A 12,105-nucleotide genomic window follows, 5' to 3' on the forward strand; every position below is an offset into this window, starting at 1 on the left:
AGCCAATTAAAAACTATCAGCAGCACCATGGCACAATATATTGATAAATTAATTAATAAAAAATTGCAGAACCCTTAAATCACCAAAACACAGCCAGGAACGGTAAGCATTCCCAATTCACCTGTATTCATTGGTATAGTCAAAGTCTTGCTTATTGTGAGTTGGCTTCAGGAAGTTACACTCTATTACTCCAACCACACCGACACCCATGTTGTTAGCCTGAAAAAGGATCGAGGAAAAGCAAAACCTCAAATTATGTCAAAATATCAGTTCTCAGATGCAAGAGTATAAACAGTTACAGATGCTGTTTGCCACATTTGTTCATTTACTATTTGTAATGGTATGTAATGAGGTAGTATCCCTAATATGCAGGATAGCAGAAGAATGTATTTTTTAATTTTTGTATATCAATTGTTTATCTGCACTGTTAGTGTTGACAGGTTTTATTTGTACATTGCCTTGCGTAATCATTTCTGGATCAAGAAGGCAGTTTAAAATGCTTTTAAATGAATAAGTAATATATGCATATACTAACACCTATATTTATCTATAAATTTTATGCTCATTATCTTTTACTAGTTCAATTGTCTGGGTTTTACCAGTTCAATTGTCTGGGTAATCCAATTCCCTTACTGGTAGAAGGGCTGGTAAGACAAACCTGACACAAGACTACACCTTTTTTCCATCCAACCCCAACACTGGCGATCTCTTGTGATAAAATAATAAATAAATTTTGGCTTATTTGTTTGTTTTTATATACCGAAGTATTAGTGTTGGCCTTCACTCCGGTTTACATTTGAACAACATTATACATGTGAACTAAAGAACAGTATACAGTAGAACTAAAAAACAGTATACATAGAACTCAAGAACGTTATACATAAGAACTCGAGAACATTATACATAAGGACTCAAGAGTATTATATATGAAAACTCAAGAATGGTATTATACCTATGAGCTCAGGAACATCATATCTGACAAAATGTGAGGATTGTGGTAACTGAAAATATTAGAATTTAAGGTTAGCTGTGGCAGGAGATAATATTTAAACAGTAAATGACAGGGAGATAATTTAACAGGGTAAGACGGAGTAACGAAGGGATAAAACTGATATGGTTATTCTGACATGGTGATCAAGGTGGTTGGAGTTGCGAGTCTGGGGAGGGGGGCAGAGCTGTGTGTAGTTGATTGTTTATCCTATCCCATCCTTAAAGGCTCGTTTAAAAAGCCATGTTTTGAGTAGTTTTTTGAAAGATATGGTATTTCGTTCGGCTCTTAGTTGAGTTGGAAGGGAGTTCCATAGGTGAGGACCAGCTATTGAGAATGCTCTTTTCTGGTTGTGGTGAGTTTAACGGTGGTTGCAGATGGGATTTCAAGGCAATTTTTGTTAGTTGATCTGGTGGTCCGTTGGGAGTGTTGTCTATGGATTAGGGTGTTGATGCTGTCATCGTCATTGTGATGTGTAGGATTGTGTAAGATTGCTAGAGTCTTGTATTTGATTCTTTGTTCTATTAGGAGCCAGTGTAGCTCTTTTAGGATCGGGGTAATGTGGTCAGATCTTTTGTGACCTGTGAGAATTCTGGCTGTGGCATTTTGTAATATTTGAAGAGGGTTTAGAGAAGATTTGGGGAGTCCTAACATGAGCAAATTGCAGTAGTCTATGCTTGAGAAAATCAGAGTACAGTTCGGAAGTCTGAGTGGTTTAGCAGTGGTTATGTGTTTCATTACTTCATATTACATATTACATATTCAGATATGTGTTTCATTACTTAGAACAGCACTCATAATGGATCATTAACTACAGTTGCTGTCCCCAGGCTGCAGACCAATGCTTAATAGAGATCCACTATTCCTCTTACAAGACAACCCAAAGTTTTCTTAGGAATCTTGTGCTCAAACTGCATTAAATCCAAGTAGGAAGAAAGAACAACATACATTACCTTCCTCACTTCCAAGACTTTGGGTGATGACTCCCCTCTGTTAACTGCCTTAGCAGGCCCAAGAAGTAAGATTACAACTCGCACTAGGACTAGCTGCTAGACAATGTACAGTGCTGCAGTGAGCCACCGGCTTGAATCTCCTATTATATTCTCTATAAACAGTACACTTTCTCAAAAACTAAAATCTTGTCCATCATGTGATACTTTCCTGCTACCCCCTAACACACTCAGGGTTAATATTGTGGCCATTCAGAGGGCCTACTCAGTACTGCTCAGGCCTGAGTGTATCTGTGCACATGCCTCTACACTGGCAGCTTCCTGCCTGCCAATAGGGTTCCTGCTTGCCACTGGGCAAGTACCCCCAATCGCATGCTATTCCCGACACAACCCAGGGGTCAGAGCTCCTATAAATGCACCCACAGACAAACCCAGAAAATACTGGGTTCATGAGTATCAAGACAGAGCTAACAAATTAAATGAATTTTATCAACAAAAAGTGGGAAACAGTGAATGTAAAAAAGATTTGAATTGCAAGCAACAGATGAAAGGATTAAACAGCAAAAGCTGACACTGACTGTACTTATATATGCCTGGGGAGCTTCATGAAAATGTACTGTCCATCAGTTAGAACAGGGTCTCAGCACTGATCTGCTCTCTGTAGTCTCAGCCAAGAAGATTCTAGCAACTTCAGGGCTAGTTCTCTGTCTGAAGGGCCAATCAGTGTACAAAGTATTAACAATAGCTCTGTCACCAATGGCACCACAGGTAGGTAGTCATAGCTTCCTCAAGGATACTGTGATATGTGTGCCGTCCAAGTCTCATTCTGAGTCAAACCACCATCTGCAAGCCAGCTAGTAAAAAATGAGTTGTCTCTGGGGAAAAACACAAACCAAAGGCAAAACAAGAAATCATAGTGAGCAAACCTGTTTTGCCACACTTCTCCAAACACTTACCTTTAGCTGGCAGCCAACTCGTTCATAAGCTTTGATGAGTCTGTTTTTGTGGTACATCATTATTCCATAATGCTCTTTGTTCCTACAGTTATATCCAAAGGTTATTTTTACAGTTTTAGGCTCCAAGTGTTAAGGAAAACAGCTTTACAAAAGGAGAATTGTCAACAGCTCAGGCTGTGACACTGCATTGCAGAAAACCATAACATATGTACACAATCAAATAATATTTCTAGAATCAAAGTAACTAATATACAGTCCTGCTAACATGGAGAAATAGATGTCAACTAATGGTGTTATCAATGACACATTGCACTCCATTCATCAAGTTATTTTCCTTATAGACACAGAATTGGAGAAAGGCCTTTGGTGAATCGGACTCATTGTCTCATTTCAGTAGAAGCCCAATTAAATTTTGGTATTTTACTTTGACTCTTTTGCATGTCTAACCTTTTTAGTTTCATAAACTCATAAATGTACAGTTGTGCTCATAAGTTTAGCATTTTAAGAAAACGTGAGTGATCAGATAAAACATGTCTTATTTTTAATGTGTTTCAAAATTAAACTATTTTATGTATCACAGAATAGAACTATCATTAAACAAACCACAGCAATAAAGGAAATAATAAAATGGTTCTGATCAAAAGTTTACATACCCTTGAATAATTGGGCTGATAGTATACACTCAAGTTGACACACAGGTTGAGATGACAATGAAGGTAGGCATCCACACTTGTGCCTTGTTTGATTGTAATTGTCTGTGTATAAATAGTCAATTAGTTTCTTCGCACTTAGGAAACCCTTGTGCATTTCATCCAGAGCTACACAGACTTTGGTGATTACTGAAGCATGGGGAAAACAAAGGATCTGCTAGCAAAAGTAGCTCAACTTTAAAAACTCAGGTAAAGGATATAAAAAGACATAGGACAATTAGTTCTTAGCTGCTAATTTTCATTCCTGGAATACCCCAGATCAGTCCAGACAAGTGGGTTTTGCATCCTCTACCAGCAGATGAAGGCAGAAAATAAAAACGTTTCAGACACTACTACATAATCGTGCCACCTGCAGTCCCTCAGTATTGACCTGTACCCAAGCCAAGATGTCCAATCCAAAAAACCCAAATAATTCTGGGCGAGCAGAGAAAGTTTGCGCCCCATAAAACTAGGAATCCCCCCCCCCTTCATAACCAGCGTCATTGCAATTTGTAACCCTAACCTATAACCTATGTATAATCTTTGAAAGTCAATCTTTGTAAATCTGCATTTGACTAAAAACTGCATTAGCAACATCCATAAGTGAGGAAGGTCTTTAAAAAATCAAGGGGTTAGGCTTCTTGACTGATCTGTAGTATTTAAGAACAAAAATTAGCAAGAAAGAACCAATTTTCCTTTCCTGGTTATAACCCAGATCAGTCCAGACAAGCGGGATGTACCCAAGCTCTTCTACACTAGGCGGAACCTGAAAGACCCATGCGCAATACACTTTCCACAAACACAGCCTCTTCTGACGCACAAACATCCAGACAGTAATGTTTGGTAAAATTGTGACATGAAGACCATGTCGCCGCCTGACAAATCTCCTGCACAGATATCAGCTGACACTCTGCCCAGGGGGTTGCCTGCGCCCGCAACCCCTCTGGAACTGGTCAACCACTACAGTCCCAGACTCCTTCCCCTGTGCTTTCTGCACCCAGCACAAGCAGGATCTCTGCATCAAGTTTCCACAGACCGCTGCACGAAGGCTTAAAGCTAAGACCTCAAACAACCTCTTCAACAGAATCTCCAACTTCCAATCCTAAGATCATAAGAAATTGCCATGCTGGGTCAGATCAAGGTTCCATTAAGCCCAGCATCCTGTTTCCAACAGAGGCCAAACTAGGCCACAAGAACCTGGCAAGTACCCAAACACTAAGAAGATCCCATGCTACTGATGCCAGTAATAGCAGAGACCATTCCCTAAGTCAACTTAATAGCAGTTAGACTTCTCCTCCAAGAACTTATCCAAATATTTTTTAAACCCAGCTACACGAATTGCACTAACCACATCCTCTGGCAACAAATTCCAGAGCTTAATTGTGCATTGAATGAAAAGGAATTCTCTCTGATTGGTCTTAAATATGCTACTCCCTAACTTCATGGAGTGCCCCCTAGTCCTATTATCCGAAAGTGTAAATAAATTCACATCTACTTGTTCAAGACCTCTCATTATTTTAAAGACCTCTATCATATCCCCTCCTCAGTCGTCTCTTCTCCAAGCGGAACAGCCCTAACCTCCTCAGCCTTTCCTCATAGGGGAGCTATTCCATCCCTTTTATCATTTTGGTCACCCTTCTCTATACCTTCTCCATCACAACTATATCTTTTTTTCAGATGTAGAGACCAGAATTGTACACAGTATTCAAGGTGCGGTCTCACAATGGTGCGATATAAAGGCATTATGACATTTTCCGTTTTGTTAACCATTCCCTTCTTAATTCCTAACATTGTTTGCTTTTTTGATTGCTGCAGCGCACTGAGCCAACGATTTCAAAGTATTATCCACTATGATGCCTAGATCTTTTTCCTGGGGAGTAGCTCCTAATATGGAACCTAACATCATGTAACTACAGCAAGGATTATTTTTCCCTATATGCAACATCTTGCACTTTTCCACTTTAAATTTCATCTGCTATTTGGAAGCTCAATCTTCCAGTCTCGCAAGGTCCTCCTGCAATGTGTCACAATCCACTTGTGATTTAACTACTCTGAATAATTTTGAATCATCTGCAAATTTGATAACCTCACTTGTCATATTCCTTTCCAGATCATTTATAAATATATTGAAAAGCACCGGTCCAAGTACAGATCCCTGAGGCCCTCCACTGTTTACCTTTTTACACTGAGAAAATTGACCATTTAATCCTACTTTGTTTCCTGTCTTTTAACCAGTCCATGAAAGGACATGTCCTCCTATCCCATTACCTTTTAGTTTTCTTAGAAGCCTTTCATGAGAGACTTTGTCAAACACCTTCCGAAAATCCAAATACACTACATCTACTGGTTCACCTTTATCCATGTTTATTAACCCCTTAAAAAAAAAAAAAAAAAAAAGCAGATTTGTGAGGAAAGACTTCCCTTGGATAAATCCAAGGGAAGTCTATTTTTTAACGCAGTCCAAGAAATTATTTCCTATGTCAAAGGACAAGGCTATTCTATTTTCTTGTCCTTTGACATAGGAAATAATTTCTTGGACTGCGTTAAAAAATATATACAAATTGCTCTGGATTTATAAATTTTATTGAAAATACCTTGAAAAATTCAAAAAATAACCAAAAAATTAAAACAAAAAGTACAGTAAAAAATAATGTATTTAAGGTAGTAAAAAATAGTATATTTAAGGTTAACTGTAAATGATGAGAAGTCCGGACAACCCCTGTTGAATAATTCCAGGGACTTGTCGCCAGGCTTGCCGATACGGTCAGTCTTATTTCAAAAAATGTTTTTCTTTGAACAAAATCTTTTTTGAATATAACCTTTAGAGCACAGCCTAGTGATATTTGTTTTTTCTTTTTCCTTGTTTGTTTGGTGATTTTTAAACAATGTCCATGCCTGTTGAACATTTAACCTTTGCAGCTGCACCTTTCAGTTTTTATTTTCTCATTTTATCAAAGTTTCCCTTTCGAAAATTTAGTGTTAGAGCTGTAGATTTTCTTATTGTCCCCATTCCAGTTATTAGTTTAAATCTGATCATGTTATTATCACTATTGCCAAGTTGCTCCACCACCGTTCTCTCTCACCAAATCCTGCATTTTACTAAGAAATAAATCTAAAATAGCTCCCTCTCTCGTTGGTTCCTGAACCAATTGCTCCATGAAGCAGTCGTTTATTACATCCAGGAGCTTTATGTCTCTAGTATGTCCTGATGTTACATTTACATTCCAGCTTTCTACTTGAAATCCAGAACCTCCAGGGTGGCATTCTCTGAAATGCTTTCTGTTCCACATGCAGGATCCCAGAGGCAGAGCTCTGGAGTTTCAATGTGTGGATGAGACGATGGTTCAGGGAAGAGGGATTCAGTTTTAACACTTTTCTATACCGACGTTCGTTTGCACATCACATCAGTTTACAGTAAAACAATCAGAGGAATGAAAGGAAATTACATCTTAACCAATTGAATAACTTCATAGAATTTTAGGGCAGGAGGGATATAGAATAGGAATGAGAGTGGTAAGGATGTTAGCGGAATGAAGACAATAGGAACATGTGATAAGCAGTTTTGTAAGCAACTGGGAAAACTTTTCCGAAAGGATGGCCTCCACCTTAACCAGAGTGGACCAAGCTGCTGGTACTAACTTTTAAAAAGGAGATAGAGCAGCTTTTAAAACTAGAACAAGGGGGAAAGCAGACAGACACTCAGCAGTGCATGGTTCGGAGGAATATATCCTTGAAGGATACTAATGGATATCATTCAGCGTGGCCGATCCTGCTGTTGGGATGGTTGTCTTTTTGGTCGCTGCTGACACTGCCACATCTACCTTAGGAAGCCTCCAAAGCTCTATGGTCTGCTCCAGCAAGAAAAAATTTAGCCATAGCCCTGGCTACCTTAAAACCCGCCACAGGAGATTCCCACTCCCAGTCGACCAACTTCTTCACTTTCTTTAGTAAAGGAATGGCAGCCCCCGTAGTCCATCCAGACATCCTTGTCAGAAACCTCCTGCATGTCTTTAATCCCCAACTCTTCCAACACCTAGGAAATTAGTAGCTGCAGTTCTGCCTTTTGGAACAATCATCCCCCTTTGTGACTGGGACATCCCCAGCATTATGCATGGCATCCAGTAATGTGTCCAGATCAACCCACGGACCTCCCTGCAGACCACCTGCATCTTCTGGAGGTGCCATCCTCGTCACCAGAGGGATGACCCACACAAGAAGCAGAAAAATTCCCCCTGACCCTGACTGCCTAGCCACTTTAGACCTTTTAGTCAAGCATTGGGTTTTCTGAGGAGCAGAGCACTTAGATCCTGCTTCCTTTTTCTCTAAATAGGCTTTATGGAGGAGCAGGACAAAATCTGCGGAGAAGTCCTTGGTACCACTGGAGTCCTGATCCAGCACCTCTTCATCATTCTCTCCTACCCCCTTCCCTGTCCTCCTCAGGGGGTGGGGGGAGAGGAGGAGAATCCCTTGCAGAGGCCTATCTTCTGCTACATCGTCTCAAGATGCCCGCTACCTCCACCGACCCCCTGGGGTATCCTGTACAGAGCCGGAAGCCCGGGTAGAGCAACCACCACCAGTGACCCCTGTGGAGGTCCCTATCCCTTCGGAGGCACAATCGGGACAAAACAAGGCTACATGAGGCATGATTGCCTCAGGTCACAGCCCCGAAAGTTTCCCACGCTCAGTGGGAGGCGCCATGTCGTCATGGTCAGCACTAGAAATAGACTTCTGCCACTAAGGAATCCCTCGCTGGCACAGTAAAGAGCTACAATGCTGCCCCAGCACTGGGCGCAGTGGCCGAATCGCTTGCATCCCCATTCACACATGCCTCTGGCCTCCCGGCAAACAATCAGCTCTGCCATCATGTCCTTTGCTTTTTTTTCTTTAAGCAACAACCCACAAAAAAAAAAGGAAGAGAAAAAGAAAATACTTCCCTGCTAATGGATTCTGACGGCTGAAGAGGACACAGAGGGAGAGAGGGAACCAGAACCCCTGGCTTTTCCTCCCTCTGGAAGTTGAGGGCTGAGCTAGATCAGGGATAACCATCCCCCTGCTAGCTCTGCTCTACCTGAGGAATGACCCACAAAGGTACCCAACACCTCGAGGAGCCACACACTTCTTAGAAATCTTCTAACTTTTTTTTTTTTAAACTCCAGACTGCAGGATTTCACCTCTAAATTCTGCTGGAGACAGAAATACTGAGGGACTGCAGGTGACTGAGGAGGCATCAGAGGTAGTAGTGGACAGTTGATGCAGGGTCTCATGGTGGTCCTTGAGTTGGGCCACAGCGACATGGATTTTGTCCCCAAACAGGTTTTCTCCTGTATAGGGGGAGGTCAGTTAATTTTTCTTGGATCTGAGGCCTTTAGCCAGGCCCAGCATCTGGCACTAATGCCACTGCTGAGACCCTTGATGCTGTTTCAAAAACGTCATAAGCCGCCCTCACTTTGTGTTTTCCAGCCTCTAATCCTTTCTGGAGGATGGAATCCTGGCCCTCCTGAAGCTGTGGCAAGGTTTACGAGAACTCCTGGACTTGTTTCCAGAGGTTCTTGTTATACTGGTTCATGTATAACTGGTATGTAGCTATGCAAGCGATCAGCATAGAATCCTAGAAAACCCTTCGACCTAGGGCGTCTAAGGCTCTCTGGTCTTTTCCTGGAGGGGCAGAGGAGTGAAGGCATTTCCTCTTGGCCTTTTTCTGGGCTGATTCCACCACCACCGACTGGTGTGGCAACTGGCTCTTCTGAAAACCTAGGGCCTGTTGCACTAGGTAGGTGGCAGTCTTCCTACTGACCTGGATGTTCACAGAGACTGAGAAAGAGGTCCAGAAGAACCTCGTGTACCAGGACAGCCATCACCTCATTAAGAGCGTCCACAAACTATACGACCTCCAATAGCTTGTGGCGGGCGTCTTCCTTTTGTTGAAAGTTGGAAAGGAATGATTTCCGCCATCTCCCTAATGAAACTGGCAAAGGAGAGATCCTCTGGAGGTGTGCGCCGTCTCTCTCCCGGGGGGGAGGGGGCGGGGGGGAAGGAGGCTCTGAAAGAAGTTCCTCGGAGGCCTCAGAGGAATGTTCAGAGGAGGCATCCCCCCATGGGTCATAGGGGGCCTCTTCCTCACCAGCGAGGTGCCTGGGTCGAGGAAAGAGGCTAAACCCCAGAGTACGGGGCACGGACCCAGATAGATGGTGAGGTGGCACAGACAGCGGTGGTACTGGCATCATGGGCACCAGGACCTGTGAAGGACGCCGGGGCTCTGGGAGGCCCGATGGTCCGGGGACAGGATCCAGCATCGGTGGTTCAGTCCGTGGAGATGGATGAGGAGCCGCATCGTCCTCCTCCAAGGAGCCCAGAATCAGGATCGAGACTGGAGAAGGCACCAGTGGTTGGCTGGGCACAGAGGGGCCTGCTGGTACAGGCTGTGTCAGCAAAGCACAGAGCAAGACGTACAGCCTTTCCAGGAGAGGTGCCAACATGGAGGATGCCGGTTCTGATGCCGGTATGGGAGCCAGTGTCTGTGGCGGCTGAAGGCCCCAGAGGGCATTGAGCACTGCCTGTTGGACCACGCAGTCCATCTCCTCTCGAAACGAGGGTGCAGACAAAACAGACCCTGGGGTAGGAGGCAGGTTGGGCATCACCGGTGCGTCCATGGGGGTCCACAGAGGCTCAGTGCCCGGCACAGATATCGGTGGGTAACGCCCTGGGATCCCGGGTCCAGAGGGTGGGGGCCTCCTCTGCCCGGGGCATCTGTCGAGGCTGATGCTACTCTGGTGTCTGTGCCGGCACCGGACAGTGATAACCGTCTGTGCTAGTGTCGATGCTTCCCACAGTGCTCGGCCTGGTCCTTCTCCGGTGCAGAGGATGACTATGCAGAAGTCTTGGAATGGTCGATGCCAGTGAGGGGCGGTCTCCCGTTCCTTGGTTCTCTTGGCGGGGCTTCGATGGGGAAGGTCCCAAGTCAGCGTGATCCCATGACTCGATGCACCCGGGATTGATGGAGAAGATTGCTTGGAACCAAACAAGTGCTCCATCTTCTCCATGTGGGCGCACCGGCCTTTGGGGGTCATCTGAGCACAGCTTGGACATCGACAGACGTCATGGGAAGGCCCAAGGCACAGGACGCAAACATCGTGTGGGTCCATTATAGACCTAGTCCTTGGATACTCGGGGCACTTCAGAAAACCGGTCGCCATGATAAAAAGAGGTGGCGTGCGGTCAGTGATCGTCGGCCACCAGGAGGTGAACAATCAGGAACAGACCACAAAAGCGCGAAGCGGACTTACCGAACATTGGAGGAGTCTGTGCACTATGGGGGACCCCGGAACGGGGAAAGTTTGAAGAAAAATTCAAAATATTCCGTGAGGAAAGTTTGAGGGAAAAAAAAACAAACCTCGCAGAGCTCCACTAACCACGAGGCAAATGCTGCGTGGGGAAAAAAAAAAAAGAAACTGAAGGGGGACCCTGTGTGGCCTCAGGGTTGGTGGCATGCTCAGTATGCCAGTCAAAGTTCTAGAAACTTTGATAAAAGTGTTCCGTGACAGGGCTCCATCTAATATCACCCATCTGTGAGGACTACCATCCTGCTGGTACTTGGAGAATGCATCTTATCAGAACATATTGGGAGGAGAATTTGCATTCATCAGCCAGGAAGCTGCGCATGGGGGGCACAGACTTTCCAACATGACAACGATCTGAAACATAACGCCAAGTCTACCTTTCAATGAATACAGCAGAAGAAAGTGAAGGTTCTGGAGTGGCCATCATAATCTCCTGACCTCAACATCGAGTCACTTTGGGAGAATTCAAACATGCAGTTCATGCTAGACAACCAAAGAATTTACAGGATCTGAAGGCTTTGTCAAGAATAAGCAGCTTCACCACATGAGAAAATAGAGGGCCTCATTCACAATTACCACAAGAGAATTCAAGCCATCATTGATGCAAAAAGGGGGCAATACACATTAAGAACTAGGAGTATGTAAACTTTTGAACAGGAACATTTTATTATTTCCTTTATTGAATTCTGTGATGCATAAACTATTTTAATTTGAAACATTAAAAACAGTCGTGTTTTGTCTGATCACTTGCTTTCTTAAAATGCTACACATCTTACAATTTCTGCCAGGGGTATCTAAACTTATAAGCACAACTGTAAAAATTTCAACCAACTGTACATAAAGCTTCACATCAGTTACACTTCTCAATGCCATGCTTTTAGAGTTTAGGATCAGAGGGGCATTAGTAGTTATTCAGATTACAAAGCTTTATGGATAGACGTGGGAAAGGATGAACCAGATGGTCTTTTTCTATCACCAACTATTACTATGTTTGTACTTAAAAAATAAATAAATAAATAAATGCAATGCATGAAATGAGCATTAGCAGTCTTATTAAATGACCTCAGAATAGGCACTACCACCCGTGTTATTGGCCTTCTCGTGCCTTACATTCAATCATAGGTCAAGTAATTTTTCAATACTTTTTTCTGTATTTGCAAATAATCTTATCTTGCTAAAAATATC

The 12,105-nt window shown here is 43.2% G+C and overlaps 1 protein-coding gene across 2 annotated transcripts in view; it reads right to left on the reverse strand.

The window, feature by feature from the left end:
* Positions 1-12,105, reverse strand: part of MORC3 (MORC family CW-type zinc finger 3) — a 246,006-nt gene that overhangs the window by 114,179 nt on the left and 119,722 nt on the right. For both annotated transcript variants that reach the window (XM_029603483.1, XM_029603485.1), the window contains 2 exons: positions 2,895-3,014; positions 122-219 (listed from right to left, as the gene is read on the reverse strand). In XM_029603483.1, coding sequence (XP_029459343.1) covers positions 122-219; positions 2,895-3,014 — 218 coding nt within the window. The remainder of the gene's footprint in view (positions 1-121; positions 220-2,894; positions 3,015-12,105) is intronic.

Source organism: Rhinatrema bivittatum, chromosome 5, assembly GCF_901001135.1.
Source record: "Rhinatrema bivittatum chromosome 5, aRhiBiv1.1, whole genome shotgun sequence".
NCBI classification, from domain to species: domain Eukaryota; kingdom Metazoa; phylum Chordata; class Amphibia; order Gymnophiona; family Rhinatrematidae; genus Rhinatrema; species Rhinatrema bivittatum.